This window comes from Nilaparvata lugens, chromosome 1, assembly GCF_014356525.2.
Source record: "Nilaparvata lugens isolate BPH chromosome 1, ASM1435652v1, whole genome shotgun sequence".
Taxonomy (NCBI): domain Eukaryota; kingdom Metazoa; phylum Arthropoda; class Insecta; order Hemiptera; family Delphacidae; genus Nilaparvata; species Nilaparvata lugens.
Window position 1 is genome coordinate 13,270,312 of NC_052504.1, and position 16,836 is coordinate 13,287,147.

General features: G+C 35.9%; 1 protein-coding gene across 2 annotated transcripts in view; it reads left to right on the forward strand.

The window, feature by feature from the left end:
- The first annotated feature begins 560 nt into the window (after positions 1–560).
- The window catches only part of LOC111064053 (S-adenosylmethionine decarboxylase proenzyme), a 56,388-nt gene continuing 40,112 nt past the window's right edge, over positions 561–16,836 (forward strand). The window contains exons 1-2 of one of the 2 annotated variants that reach the window (XM_022351716.2): positions 561–979; positions 9,672–9,758. In XM_022351716.2, the coding sequence (XP_022207408.2) occupies positions 855–979; positions 9,672–9,758 (212 nt within the window). In that variant the 5' untranslated portion in view covers positions 561–854. The remainder of the gene's footprint in view (positions 980–9,671; positions 9,759–16,836) is intronic. The other variant, XM_022351717.2, reaches the window with a different exon arrangement.

Sequence of the window (16,836 nt, forward strand, 5' to 3'; positions counted from 1 at the left end):
AAATATATGTGGGATAGTTAAAAGTCAAATAAGACCTCGCAAATGATGATTTAGGGATAGTGAGATTCACTCAAAATAATTATTGGTGTAATTTATAAAGGATGCAGATTATAGTGAATATTTCTATAGACGCAGTTATATTTTATAGTTCTGTTATGACCAAGTGATAAGTCTATCTCATCTTATAATAGATGACTAAGTAAAAGAAATTGAAGTATCTACTACAGGTTGATTTATCACAAGAGCACTCTGCTTTATTCAAGTTGAAAACCATACGCCATACCTAAAATAAAAAAATGCTTTTGAGTATCGATTATGAATGCTCTTTTAATATTGTTTAATGACTGGAAACAACTTTTCTTTGTTATATCACGCAAAATAATTTTTTCATTGCATGATAATTTTGAGAGCTATGTGTGCGGTAATGACAATAATCAACAAGTTCATTACTAATAAATAATACATTGTAATAAGTGGTATCCACGTACTTTCAGATAATAGTTTTCCATTTATTTTGAGAGCTGTATAAAATGGTATAAAAATTCAAATGGATTTCATTTTACTAGGAGATTCACGGATACGTTATTGTACACTTGTGAATCTCCATAGAAATAATTTTGAATTTGCTTCATAATGGCGGGCTCTAGTCAGCTGATCATTAGCAGAATGCCTGCTCGATAATAGGAGTGCTATTTGTGCGCAAACTCAGCAATCCCATCCGCGCATTGCACTTTGCTTCAGCAGGCACAGGCAAGCAGAAAGCAGTTCGTTTGTTCACTCGTTGTCAGTCGGTCGGTCGTTTGGCCTCACTTTTGATAAGTGTCTGAAAATTTTGTGTTAGCTCTTTGCGGTTGATGATGGCCGAAACGGAAATGAATATCAATTCTCAGTTTTTTGAAGGTGTAGAAAAATTGCTCGAAATTTGGTTTACTCGCGCGGATGGAAATCTCAAACAATGCGATCTTCGCAAAATACCACGGTAAGTCAAAATGTACAAAGTGTTCATCATAGAATAAATATTTCATCATTCTATATCTTTTACATTGACATGATCTAGTTTACAAATCTCATTTTTGAAAAAAAACATTGATAGTCAACTTTGCAAGCAAAGACCTTTATTAACATCTACAAATAACATTGTAGACTTGCCGGTAGATACCTGAATTTTGGGGCTAGTCCACGGTCAATGATCACACGGATTTTCAAGGTTACGATGTGGGGGTTAATAATATTTTGGACTTTCTTAACCGGTCGTTCAGCTGTTGATAATTCTACCACTGGCGGGAATTTTTTAATGTGATTTTGATTATAATTAAATTTTACTCATTATTCTGCAACGTTGAAAGTACCGTATCTTCATTTTTTATTACCTACCTATTTTTATGTATTTATTTTAAAATGTGTCGAGCTTTTATGCTACCTTTTTCATATACGGTACTTAACGAGATATCGCGTACCAGCATAAGAAAATCCCTTACAGCTCATATCTGGAAAAATTAAGTCATCAATATATTAATAATTTACATTTGGATTCAAAATAAAACATTATAATACATTTTATACATTATACATTTGAATCTCAGACCATCCAGTAGCAATATATAACAAACAAATATTAATACCACGATATGTATACGTTAAGCTATCTCTTAATCACGTTCTAGAGCCAGCGAAATGAATTGTCAATCTTATTTTTTTAACATTCATATCATAAATACATTGAAACCAAAAACGCCCCGTTCCCCACTCACTCACTCACTCACTCACTCACTCACTCACTCACTCACTCACTCACTCACTCACTCACTCACTCACTCACTCACTCACTCACTCACTCACTCACTCACTCACTCACTCACTCACTCACTCACTCACTCACTCACTCACTCACTCACTCACTCACTCACTCACTCACTCACTCACTCACTCACTCACTCACTCACTCACTCACTCACTCACTCACTCACTCACTCACTCACTCACTCACTCACTCACTCACTCACTCACTCACTCACTCACTCACTCACTCACTCACTCACTCACTCACTCACTCACTCACTCACTCACTCACTCACTCACTCACTCACTCACTCACTCACTCACTCACTCACTCACTCACTCACTCACTCACTCACTCACTCACTCACTCACTCACTCACTCACTCACTCACTCACTCACTCACTCACTCACTCACTCACTCACTCACTCACTCACTCACTCACTCACTCACTCACTCACTCACTCACTCACTCACTCACTCACTCACTCACTCACTCACTCACTCACTCACTCACTCACTCACTCACTCACTCACTCACTCACTCACTCACTCACTCACTCACTCACTCACTCACTCACTCACTCACTCACTCACTCACTCACTCACTCACTCACTCACTCACTCACTCACTCACTCACTCACTCACTCACTCACTCACTCACTCACTCACTCACTCACTCACTCACTCACTCACTCACTCACTCACTCACTCACTCACTCACTCACTCACTCACTCACTCACTCACTCACTCACTCACTCACTCACTCACTCACTCACTCACTCACTCACTCACTCACTCACTCACTCACTCACTCACTCACTCACTCACTCACTCACTCACTCACTCACTCACTCACTCACTCACTCACTCACTCACTCACTCACTCACTCACTCACTCACTCACTCACTCACTCACTCACTCACTCACTCACTCACTCACTCACTCACTCACTCACTCACTCACTCACTCACTCACTCACTCACTCACTCACTCACTCACTCACTCACTCACTCACTCACTCACTCACTCACTCACTCACTCACTCACTCACTCACTCACTCACTCACTCACTCACTCACTCACTCACTCACTCACTCACTCACTCACTCACTCACTCACTCACTCACTCACTCACTCACTCACTCACTCACTCACTCACTCACTCACTCACTCACTCACTCACTCACTCACTCACTCACTCACTCACTCACTCACTCACTCACTCACTCACTCACTCACTCACTCACTCACTCACTCACTCACTCACTCACTCACTCACTCACTCACTCACTCACTCACTCACTCACTCACTCACTCACTCACTCACTCACTCACTCACTCACTCACTCACTCACTCACTCACTCACTCACTCACTCACTCACTCACTCACTCACTCACTCACTCACTCACTCACTCACTCACTCACTCACTCACTCACTCACTCACTCACTCACTCACTCACTCACTCACTCACTCACTCACTCACTCACTCACTCACTCACTCACTCACTCACTCACTCACTCACTCACTCACTCACTCACTCACTCACTCACTCACTCACTCACTCACTCACTCACTCACTCACTCACTCACTCACTCACTCACTCACTCACTCACTCACTCACTCACTCACTCACTCACTCACTCACTCACTCACTCACTCACTCACTCACTCACTCACTCACTCACTCACTCACTCACTCACTCACTCACTCACTCACTCACTCACTCACTCACTCACTCACTCACTCACTCACTCACTCACTCACTCACTCACTCACTCACTCACTCACTCACTCACTCACTCACTCACTCACTCACTCACTCACTCACTCACTCACTCACTCACTCACTCACTCACTCACTCACTCACTCACTCACTCACTCACTCACTCACTCACTCACTCACTCACTCACTCACTCACTCACTCACTCACTCACTCACTCACTCACTCACTCACTCACTCACTCACTCACTCACTCACTCACTCACTCACTCACTCACTCACTCACTCACTCACTCACTCACTCACTCACTCACTCACTCACTCACTCACTCACTCACTCACTCACTCACTCACTCACTCACTCACTCACTCACTCACTCACTCACTCACTCACTCACTCACTCACTCACTCACTCACTCACTCACTCACTCACTCACTCACTCACTCACTCACTCACTCACTCACTCACTCACTCACTCACTCACTCACTCACTCACTCACTCACTCACTCACTCACTCACTCACTCACTCACTCACTCACTCACTCACTCACTCACTCACTCACTCACTCACTCACTCACTCACTCACTCACTCACTCACTCACTCACTCACTCACTCACTCACTCACTCACTCACTCACTCACTCACTCACTCACTCACTCACTCACTCACTCACTCACTCACTCACTCACTCACTCACTCACTCACTCACTCACTCACTATAGACTAGATATCTGCAGACATGGTATCTTGCATAACACATAATTTTTCTATTTGTTTCTTACGGACCCACCGTAAGGAGACTACCCTGAGGAGGAACTCAGGCCGTTTTGTTCTGTATCGCACCATACTGTTGCGTTTAATTCCAAGTGGAATCAAATATGCTAATGAACAGAAAATGAATATGCCATTGATGCTAATGAACTACATTAGCAGTGTTTGGATCTTCATAATTTGTGTCGAGTTTTTATATCATTTATCGTGGAATGATACACAATCTATTGAATGAGTCGATTGATCGTTTTATAAATTCTCATAATTCAGAAAATCAGATATCGGAACATACAACAGAACACTGAATCAAACAATAATTTGATTTCCATGCAATTTCCTCCTTTGATGTAAAATCTTGACGCTCAGATAAATCAATGACTCACTGATCAATGATTATGGATGAATCAGGCAGTATTACCTTATCTCGGCTCGGCCGTTCTGTGTTAATAAATCATACAAAATTAAAAACAAATTTCATCAGTAGTTACTAATTATTACAACTAGTTTTTTCATTACAATGTATTGTATATATGCTATAAAACTATCCACCATAAGCAGTAAGACAGTTACATGTTGATGTATTTGGTTTTCGAAATTATTATTCATTGCGATAAATCAGCCATGAACAATGATCATCTGAAACAGTAGCAAAGCAAGCTCATTTGACTTATATTATGATTATAGTAAAATTTTGTTGAGTTATATTGTAAATGATTATTATACCTACTTGTTGAAAAAATGTTTATGGCTGACCTTTTCTAAGCCCACAAAAATGTTGCGGTTCATAAATTTGTGCATATATTATATATTTGCATCCATAGCAATGTAACATTACCATATATTTTGAAACACACTCCCTTGCCTCCTAAGGATTTTATTAACTTATATAATTTAAAATAAAAAAAATATCGTTATTGATTCTGGGGATTCCCTGACGGAGGTTCCATCTTGCAGCCGGGACCCGGGACCGAAAGTTTAGCGTGCCCATCCGATAAGACGGGAGTGTCCTAGCTTAGGAACGTTTATTAATGTCCGAGTTTGAATCGAAAAGGATGTATGGAATTTCAATTCAACCGCATGATTTTAATGCAAGATTTCAACATAAAATTAATTGGTTCATAGCTTATTCAGAGCTATTTTATGCTGAACGCACTGGCATAGTTTCCACCGGGGACTGGGGGGGGGACACGCTTATATGCCCTTAATTGTATAAGAAGACTAACACAAGGTTACCTTATTTTTTCTCCACATATCATTTTGTGTTGTACTTATTGTATGAATCAATGAAGAATAAAGACTGTATTGTTGCCCCCCCCCAATATTTTGGTTTACAAGTAAATTTGAAATCATGAAAGCTTAAATAAATCATAAACCAAATATACTGTAATGTTTAATAGGACTAGGATTTCCAAGGGAAATCGAAAAAATGAGTATAGTACTGTACTGTACTATAATGTCTTTAATGCTTAATAGGTATAGCTATCTCCAAGGGAAAATCGAAAAAATTGTAGCCCACTCAAGATACATTAATTGGAATGTTAGTTTTTGGAATAGAAATGACCTAAAATTAAAAAAACGTTTTCCCCGGACTCCATTGATGGGAAGTATTTCATACCCCCACACACCCCGGTCCGGATCAATTCAAATATTATTCCCATGAATTCTAATCAGAGAGTAGAGAATGATACGATACTCTCTTTATTATCTGGTTCTTAAGGGACTATTCCCAATCCGCCCGATTAGCTAGTATGAATAGTGTCATTAGAACACATGGGAAGTATATTACTGAACCAAACGCGGACACTGATAAGTGAGAATCTGCGTTTATAAGTTACAATTTGATTTTCTAACAAATTTCGTCAACCGTATTATCTCGGCTTATACCTTTTGCAATAAATTTTCTTATAATTATATGTAAAAGTGCATGATCGGCTTCGGATTCTTGCGGTTTCAAGTCAGAATCTGATTGATGGAATTAAGTAGGGCTATAGAGACACTATAGTGGTCCACGTTATAATATAATGGCAGAGTTTGATTAGCAATGGTATTGCTATCCTTGTCTATCATTCAACAAAGCATATAGCGCTATCTCTTTCTCGCATTGCTCTGTTGCCAGATCGTCTTTTAACAATGTAGAATTGACAATAAATTAATCAACAAAATATTTCATCTTAATTATGAAAATTCATCATGAAATTTTTAAAAAATATAATTTTTTGCTTGATAAAATATAATTGATTATTTTTAACGAGAATGAACAGTTAATAATATTGCTTCAATAAACCTGTATCAGTTACTGTTTATAGAAGGCATTGACAAGACAGAGGATCTGTTCTCCTATCTTTCTTTACTACCATTATAACATGGACCTCACTATAGCTGCTGTTACGCATTACGTAGAGTAGAAATCCATACTGTAATGGGCTTGAAGTTGAAATCTGATGAACCAGCTGAAAGCTTTGGGTTGCGAAATTTTTGCTAATGGTTCTACTCATTCAGTACCTCGGTTTGGATATTTCAGGGTTGGAAATTGTATATTTCGCACCTAGGGCCGAAAATTAGACTTTTCCGGCTCGAAATCGGGTTTCAAGTCCGAGGCCGTAGGCCGAATAATAAAAAATAATGAACTGAAATAATAATAATAAACTGAAATAATGAAAAGTTTTTTGATCAGCTGTTTTAGCACACTTGAAATTAGCCAGAAAGAAACCTGTTCTAACGTCAGACGAGAGTCGTCTGCAAACAATGTCTTTCAGATCTACGTAGGGACTGGAAAACAGCTGCTTTCTGTGCAGTTTGGCGAAAATACATTTTTCTGAGTCCGAATGTACCGAATGTAAAATTAGATGAGCTCTGAGTGCATGTAATTTGATACAGCTATAATTTTCTGATCTTTTTGGCCCAGTACGACAGGGGTTGGAATGGCGAATCCGTTTCAACAAGGAATTGGGAGACTTGAGGAAATGACAGACCATAGTTCGATTTATAAGGGGTCAAAGAATCAGGTGGTTGGGTCATGTGGAGAGGATGACTGCGGGCAGAATCCCTAAAATTGTGATGCTGGAAAAGCTCTACAATAGAAGACAAAGAAGGAGACCCAGAAAAATATGGCTGGATGAGGTGGAATTGTGTTGGGAATTTGGGAGTGAGGGGATGGAGAGGCATAGTCAATGATAAGGTGCGTACAGATATACGCGCCGCGAACATGAGCAATTCACTTTTAATCAGCTGATGCCAAGCTTTTTATATCTGTATCTTACCTTTTCTGTAAAAATACAGATATAGTCAGCTGATTAAAAGTGAATTGCTCATTTTCGCGGCGCGTATATCTGTACGCACCTATAGAGATGCGTGGAGGTTGATAGTTGCGGAGGCCAAGGCTCAACATGGGCTGCTGCGCCATACGAGAAGAAGATGAAGAATTATTTTCTGTTTAGATATTTTGTAATAATGGTTTGCAAAAACTTCAAACTTCATTAGTATCTAACTGACATGAATAACTAGTAAATAGTTTTCAATTGTTTCCTAGATAATCATCTATTTCTTCTACTATTCTAATTTTTCCCCTGGACTGTTCACTTGCTTAGAAATCATCTAGTAGTATTATTTCAATAATAATCCATCAATCAATTAATTAATCTTTTCATTATGCTTTGAATAAACTTTGAAATAATTCCCGTAAAGCACTCCAATTCAAGTGCTTTCCAGAAATAGTATACTTTTCATAGAATTCAAGTACTTCGCATGGAAATTATCAGTAGACACTTGAATCGAAGTTGAAGCATTGAGCCTTTTCAATTACTCGAGAATTGAAGAAATCCCCACTTGAGTCAATTGTGTATAAAAACGTTTGTGGACTTATTTAGACATCACCTCATATTTTTCCGATCTTAGTGAAGTGGCTAGTTCTTTACGTCATTTTCTCTAGATCTTTTTACTTACATTTCATTACATTTTCTTAGATTTGGTTTCAATTCATATCCACCCATTAATAAATTATTGAAAAAATATAATTAGACTTCTTCAGACTGTGAATATGTGTTGCACCACTATTTTATGTGTCACAATAAATTTCAGAAAATTACATTCGCTGAGGATGATACCCACATAATCTCTTGGCTTGTGCGTGGGTAATGGGAGAGTTGATAGTGAGAGATGAGTAGATCTATAATTTTAGGTGGGTTCCGAATCACTGAGATGTGATTTTTGCAGCACAAACATTTTATTATCAGAACTGGATTCAAGCAAACAATTGCCAACTGTAGATGTGATAGAACGGCGCTCATCTAAATAAGTGTGATATGAAAGTTATGCCCGCGAGGACAAGCATTCTCCTAACATAAAATTATATACTAATTTTCATTATATAAACACAGTTTTTCGTGATAATTTTTTAACGAACAAACATCTTGAATAGCTAGAAGAATGTTATAATTCTATAATTCTTCTCATTCTGTAGCTAGGGACTACAGCCAGTTTCCAAGTACTTGTTGAATTTTTCGACCTTGAATTGCGTAAAATTGAAATGGAAAACACGTTTCATGGTGTTTATCACACTCATTAAAAAAGCTTTATGATTCTAATTTTCAGCTTTGAAACTTATTAGCTTGTTTTTGAAATTTCACGTTGAATGAATTTAAACTAATGGAGTTGAATAAACATGAATCACTCGTTAAAAATATGTTTCCTTTTCAAACTCAAAATTTAACAAAAATGTGATTATTCAACTTATTTTCTTCTTTGTCCCTGCTGCTTTTGTTTTTCTAATTCTCTTCAAAATTTTAGTTTGAAAAATGAGTAAAGGATATGTTGATTTATTCCGTGGCTGTTAATCTTTCTAATTGGTCATAACATAAGTCGTAAGACATTGTTGTCATACGTCAGACCCAGACCAGTGCCTCTCCCTTTGATTTCTTCAATGTGAAAATGAGCTATTTCCTCATTTCACAAGTTATTTTTATTAGATAATAAATGAACAAATCCATGAATTTTATGAAACTGAGTAAACTGAACCTTAAGACCAGAATGTTCCATTTTTTTCGACAAGAAAAATTACACTCTTTATTGCGCTATGGTACCGTACTGATTGCGTACTGTCTCACGTTGTATGGTCCTTATTTCTTGTTATTTTTTTCGATCTTCGAATGCTCGAAAGAGTTTGCATGTGCGTAATGTTAGTTATTGTAGTATTGTAATAAATTAATAAATATAATGATTTTCTCAATATAAAATTTCTATTCCGACGGTTTTTCGCTTCCATTCAACGATATCAATCTATCAACTTTCTCAAGTGGAAGTTGAAAGATTTATAAAATTAATTTTGAGCTTACTTAATTAGGGTTTTGATTATGATTAAATAATCATATTATGTTTCTGTTTCAGGCAACAGTGGGAAAACATGTTGAAAATAGTTCACTGTGAAATCATCAGTTTCGTTAGTAATGATCGAGTAGATGCTTATGTATTAAGGTAAGCTTATAAGATAATTATTTTATCATTTCAAATTATATATATATATATTGTGATGAATTTTTCAAATAGATCTCATGAAAAGAGAGAAAAATTGTGATTACCTTTTAAAATGAAGGAATTTGCTAAAGGAATAGTTAGCGACCGAGCGATAAAGCTTACTTATCAATAACTGTATATTAGATAAGAGTACCGTTCTGTACTGAATATTTTTCTAGGAAAATTATTCAATAAAATTATAATTATTTTGCGAATAAAGCACAAATTATTTATGAATCGCTCACTGATTTTGAGGTTACACTTTGTTTACTATCGATCAGATGTTTTTAAAACAGTTCGAACGCAGCTGACTGATTCAAAGCATTGTCAAATGTCATGCCGGTTTTCATGCAAGGTAAAATATCATTCCTAAAAATTATAAAACTATCAATAAAGGATCAAGAATTTCAAAATAAAAAATAAAATGTATGTATTATTGTTGAAATTATTTATTATTTAAGAAATTATATTATACGTCAGGTCTTATTGTAACTAAATAGGTCATAGCATGAAATTATATTATTGATAAAATGGCAGAAATTAATTATAATAATCTCAAACCTAATAAAAATTGTACAAGAATATTAATTTATTAATAATTTAATTCAACTGAACCACATGGTAATTAAATCTCTATGGCAGGTCTAAGCCAATCACAGTGCATAGAAATAGCACCAAGACGGTGATCGTTTGAAAGCAACACATGTTAATCTATTATCAGACACCAACCCTGCCTTATCAGTTACACTAGCACGTGTACATTGTATGAGAGGAACTATGTCTAGAAGATTAAGCAGTTTTAAGAATTACATAAATTAAATTATTATTGTAATTAAAGGAATTGTATTCTACTACTTGCCACTGACGTCATGTTTACGTCACAAGCGTTCTACCAATGGCAAATTTTTATGCAAATTATTACATTGAGATTCTGAGAAGCAAGGTCTAGCCTAAAAGCTTAGAGAAAAGAGCAGCACTTCCCTTTTGAAATCCTTACCGTGTAGATCTCTTTTTATAGTTACCAAAGACCTATTTGTAAAATTTCTTGTTCGATTTTAAATGTTCTATTTGTGAGCCGATATTTTAGGCCAATTTATTTGTTATTCGTAAATTTCTGTTCTCATCAATCGATAAATTTAAAAGCTTAAAGTAAATTATCCCTTAATTAATTCGGTGAAGGAGATATTTAAATTAAAATTCCCCACGTGCTGAAACCGAAGCCTGGATTGCCGCCGATCAAACGATTTTTTGATCTAAAGAAGAAAACCACGACTACCAAGGAATTTCACGTGAGTTATAAGTCATAAGGGGCCCCAATCTACGCTTCGAAAATATTTCAGTGCAGAAAAACATAAATTTTTCTTCGTTAAATTATTGGCCACGCCGACAAGCGCTTTTAGTTATTAAGAGCCTAAAATTTATTCATATTTAATTTCTAAGAATTTGTAGTTGATTAACTATCCTCCGCTGCCTGAACCACGACCCCGAACATTTTAAAAAATATTTTCTATAATTCATTTTTCACTATTTTTCAAACTGTTAAATTTTATCAATTGTAAAACTCTGTTGAATCACGCATGGTATCATGCAAGCACAAGAAATTTTTTAACTATTCTGTTAATGCTAAATTATTATCAACCTGTAAATCAAATTCTGAACCTGCACTGTATGATTACATATTTTATTGTAATATATTTCAGTTTTGTTAATTCGCTTTCTGAGTTCGATTATTTCTTAAGCCTGTCAATTATTGTGTCTGATACGTTCTATATCATCAAGAACCGATCGAATACGATCATTGGAATAATTGAATTAAGCTGGATATTGGAACAGGTCTAAGTGGATGTAGCGAGTGGGGTCAGATCGAGATATTTATTCTTTGTCCTTACCTGCTCATATATCAGCTTTTATCTGTTACCTACCTCGACTTAGGAGCGAACGCATCAATTGTACAGCAGTGGCAGCCATAGATCATATAAATTCCTACAATAGAGCTTAAAACCCGACAAGACTCTGTTCTCGAAATATATTCTGAACGATATTTGGTCCAAATACCGTATTTTAATCCTTCAGAACTTATTAGAGACGCAGTCCCGTAAATTATCTACATCGGGATTTTTGCTCGACCTGTATGATTTTGTATGCTCATTCTTCACAGGTAATAATTTTAAGGTATCCGTATTCAGTGTTTAGCGATCGCTACACTACTTATAAAAATTTCATCACAATACAATTTGTCATTAGAAGAATCAAGGGTGAGCGAGCGTTTAGGCCTCCCGCGATTCCGACAATTGTATTGAATCTTGTAGTGAATCAATCAGTCTGGTGTACACTCAGCGTCCACACACGCAATTACAAAATTTATAGCCGCTACACCATTGACTCAGTACAAGATTCACTCTACATGTGTGAAGCCTTCAAATCACGCTCCACATGATTTGGCGCCCAACGTGGGGCATTTGGATACAGCACTACATGATTTGGCAAATCTCTCTACACATGTGAGGCGAGTCAAATACAGCTTCACATGATTTGGCGCCCAACAGTGATAGGCATTGAAGAGGTGGATAATCGACTACGAGGATTATTTAGTTGCTCAGTATACTATAGCGCTGACAACGGGAAAATTTGTAAAAAAATTCATGGTTGTGAATTTTTTCGAATTTAATATTGACTGTTCACTGTTATATAAAATAACAAGAAGTACCATACCCAATTTTTGAACGGAAAAGAAATTTATCGATTGATGAATTTTTAGAGAAAAAATCGAACTCAGAATTTTATTATTGTGTTATTCGAAAATTGGTCGTACTATAAGTCATAGGTATAAGAGATATCATAAGAAAGGTCATATTATTTTAAGAATATTAGGTCTATATTGAAACAATTCATAAAAATTTACAGAAAGAGGATTGAAGTTATTTACATTTTTTAAAGTTTTTAAAGCATAAAGAGGGAAGTAAAAGTAAATCACGGATATATTGCGGAATAATTCAAACAGAATACTGTTCCTTTTTATATAAAATTTTGCAAAGAATACTAGCCCTATATATAGAATTGCGGCAAGAAATTATAAGAATAAAATATTTATAATAATAATAGTAATAAATTATAAGTGACGTACCTTCATTACCGCATGAGTGTCCATTATATCCTGTATGTTGTTATCATTTTATGTTAACGATATTGCTACTTTGATTCACTTCATCACTGAACATATTATTGAAGCACACTTTTGTATTCCTTCACTTCAACAAATTTTTTACACTATTTCAACTTGTGGTCATTCATTTGTAATCTTGCACATAACCCCACATATTTGCGATCGTTTCACTGCACTTACATCTTTATATTATCCGATAAATCATGGAAGATCCACACCGCATCCTGGAGCCCACATCAGCGACTTCAAGGACGGAAGATGTCGCGCGGGATAAACGCCCATGCATTGCCGTTCCAGAGGTCCGGACGCCCGCATCTCATGTCATAGAACCATTGCCGCCAACCGAAGACCACACACCACTCCTTCCGTGTTACAGATGAGTCTCATCCTGGAAGCATTGAACGATATGATCAAAGAAAGGAAACAACTGAACGAAGCAATAAACAATCTAAATAAAAAATACGACCAAACGAAGGAAGAATTAAAGGAAGACAATAAACAGTGGAGGGAAGAGATCAGACAGGCAAGGGAAGCCGACAAACAAGCAAGTGAACATGACACACATATGGAAGACCAACCTACCAAAAATATTAGGACTGAGATCGCGCCGCACCCCGCAGAACGCCGAGAGGGACCAGCCAACATCGCCCGCCAAGCTGAGGACATCATTCGTGGCATAGAGGGACAGCTCGTACCACCGCGCGCCGGACACCAGGAGTCCAAGGACGCTGCCCGCCGAGTAGAAGAGCAGCCCGGACCGCCGACCGCCCACATCACCGTCCATCCACCGAGGACAGCGCCTGCAACATATGAACCCAGTATTCATGAAGATAGTCCAATAAACAATAGAAATAAAACAAAAACCCACCACAAATCAAAGTCACAACCAAACCCGGGAAACCTATGAATCAAAACAACAAACAAGAAGGATTACAATACGTCAAAGAAGAAAACCAACTAATAGAGTTCATTTACACCACCGTCATATAAGGCTGAAATCCCACATCAAACATTGTACCAACATGCAAGAAAAAGGAAAAATAGTCTCAGGAAGAATCTATTCACACCGCAGTCATGTCCGGTTAAAATCAAACAAAATGTACACCAGCATGCAGAAAAGGAAAATATTATTTAGAAGAACCCACAAACACCACCTGCATGTCAGGTTTAAAAATAGCAAACTGCATGTTACCGGCCGACAAAGAGGAAATGCATTTGTGAGAATCGATTTACACCACAGGCACATTCGTTTTAAGCCAAGTTTAATAAAACGGATAGTCACAAATTGGAATTGGACCTTGAATGACACCGAATCAAATTTAGATGGGGGCTTGAGGAAAGAATAATACTATAATTAACTGAAACTACGTTCGTGGATTATATCAATTATCAAACACTTCATAATCACAGCCTACACATCGAATCACATCTTTGCATACTAGCATCTTTTACTGCAGCCTAATCAAGATAACCTAAACTTCGCCGCATCTCAGCTAATAAGGAAACATTATAAATCCACATCAAATGAAGAAATTATTATCAACTCTAAGTCAAGAAAATAAAACTACAAAACAACTTTAAAAAATTACCAACCTGATCAAGCATCTAACATCTGCCTCATGTTACAATCATCACAGAAACAATCGCCTGGTACTATCCGCACAACTGAAAAACAGAAACAAGAATTATATTATCCACAGAAAATAATTATAAATTAGAAATAACATGAAATTAGCAGTGAATAGGAGGAAAGAAAATAAACAAAGTTTATTTGAAAAAATGTGTAAATCTAACCTCGAAATACAGAATCAATAGAAAAATCTATTCAGAACCAAAGCCTGTTCGATAATTTTCTTCGTCCCACCAACCAATGTGTACGAAATCCTAGAGTCAATGTTAATAGAATCAAAGCAATATCGTTATTTAATTATTGTAACCTATTATTTAATGTGGAATTATAAGTAAAAAACGCAACCAAAAATATATATTTATGTTAAATTGCACGAAATGCGCATGTTCTGTGTTATATGAATGTATCTCTAAAAAACTCCAAAGAAAATGAAATTCTTACCTTCAAATGTGAAATTTATTACTGTTGCATCAAAAGATCATGAATTGTAATTCAAATTGATAAATATAATCTTAAGGACTTAATATTTGTAACCAACATTGATAAAAATCAAGAAAGCCATTTCAAGTGTAACCCTGTTTGTACGCAACGTACTAAGCGCAAATAAGAAATTGCTCGAGTCAAACGGTAGACGATTGTCAAGTCACCGAAGTAAAATCACACTCTCACCCAATTTATGTAAAAGCCAAACAAAGAGTCGAAACTTGTAATAACCATGAAAAAATGATGAAAGTCTATATTTGTTGCAAATACTATTCAAATCTTAAGAAGTAATATGTGAAATTTTGTATATTTGTTATAGTTATGGGTCTGCTCATAAGCCACCCGTGAATGGAAGTTGTGGAGTTGTTTTAATGAAGGATCCAAAGAGACCTCATTAATTATTGTATTTCGATTGTATCCAATGAAAGGAACAATCAATTATTTATTTTCTCGTAGCCAAAAGTGCACGATATATTGTTTTTAGTGTTAAGTGTTGAGTTTTCGTAGAAGTAAGGAGATGAAATAGTGTATTCATCACAATATCGGATTTTTCAAATAGTCATTGTTTCGACTCGTCTCCCATTACCTATTTAAAATATCCTGGGGGCTTTTGTGTGATGAATTTTTCAAATAGATCTCATGAAAAGAGAGAAAAATTGTGATTACCTTTTAAAATGAAGGAATTTGCTAAAGGAATAGTTAGCGACCGAGCGATAAAGCTTACTTATCAATAACTGTATATTAGATAAGAGTACCGTTCTGTACTGAATATTTTTCTAGGAAAATTATTCAATAAAATTATAATTATTTTGCGAATAAAGCACAAATTATTTATGAATCGCTCACTGATTTTGAGGTTACACTTTGTTTACTATCGATCAGATGTTTTTAAAACAGTTCGAACGCAGCTGACTGATTCAAAGCATTGTCAAATGTCATGCCGGTTTTCATGCAAGGTAAAATATCATTCCTAAAAATTATAAAACTATCAATAAAGGATCAAGAATTTCAAAATAAAAAATAAAATGTATGTATTATTGTTGAAATTATTTATTATTTAAGAAATTATATTATACGTCAGGTCTTATTGTAACTAAATAGGTCATAGCATGAAATTATATTATTGATAAAATGGCAGAAATTAATTATAATAATCTCAAACCTAATAAAAATTGTACAAGAATATTAATTTATTAATAATTTAATTCAACTGAACCACATGGTAATTAAATCTCTATGGCAGGTCTAAGCCAATCACAGTGCATAGAAATAGCACCAAGACGGTGATCGTTTGAAAGCAACACATGTTAATCTATTATCAGACACCAACCCTGCCTTATCAGTTACACTAGCACGTGTACATTGTATGAGAGGAACTATGTCTAGAAGATTAAGCAGTTTTAAGAATTACATAAATTAAATTATTATTGTAATTAAAGGAATTGTATTCTACTACTTGCCACTGACGTCATGTTTACGTCACAAGCGTTCTACCAATGGCAAATTTTTATGCAAATTATTACATTGAGATTCTGAGAAGCAAGGTCTAGCCTAAAAGCTTAGAGAAAAGAGCAGCACTTCCCTTTTGAAATCCTTACCGTGTAGATCTCTTTTTATAGTTACCAAAGACCTATTTGTAAAATTTCTTGTTCGATTTTAAATGTTCTATTTGTGAGCCGATATTTTAGGCCAATTTATTTGTTATTCGTAAATTTCTGTTCTCATCAATCGATAAATTTAAAAGCTTAAAGTAAATTATCCCT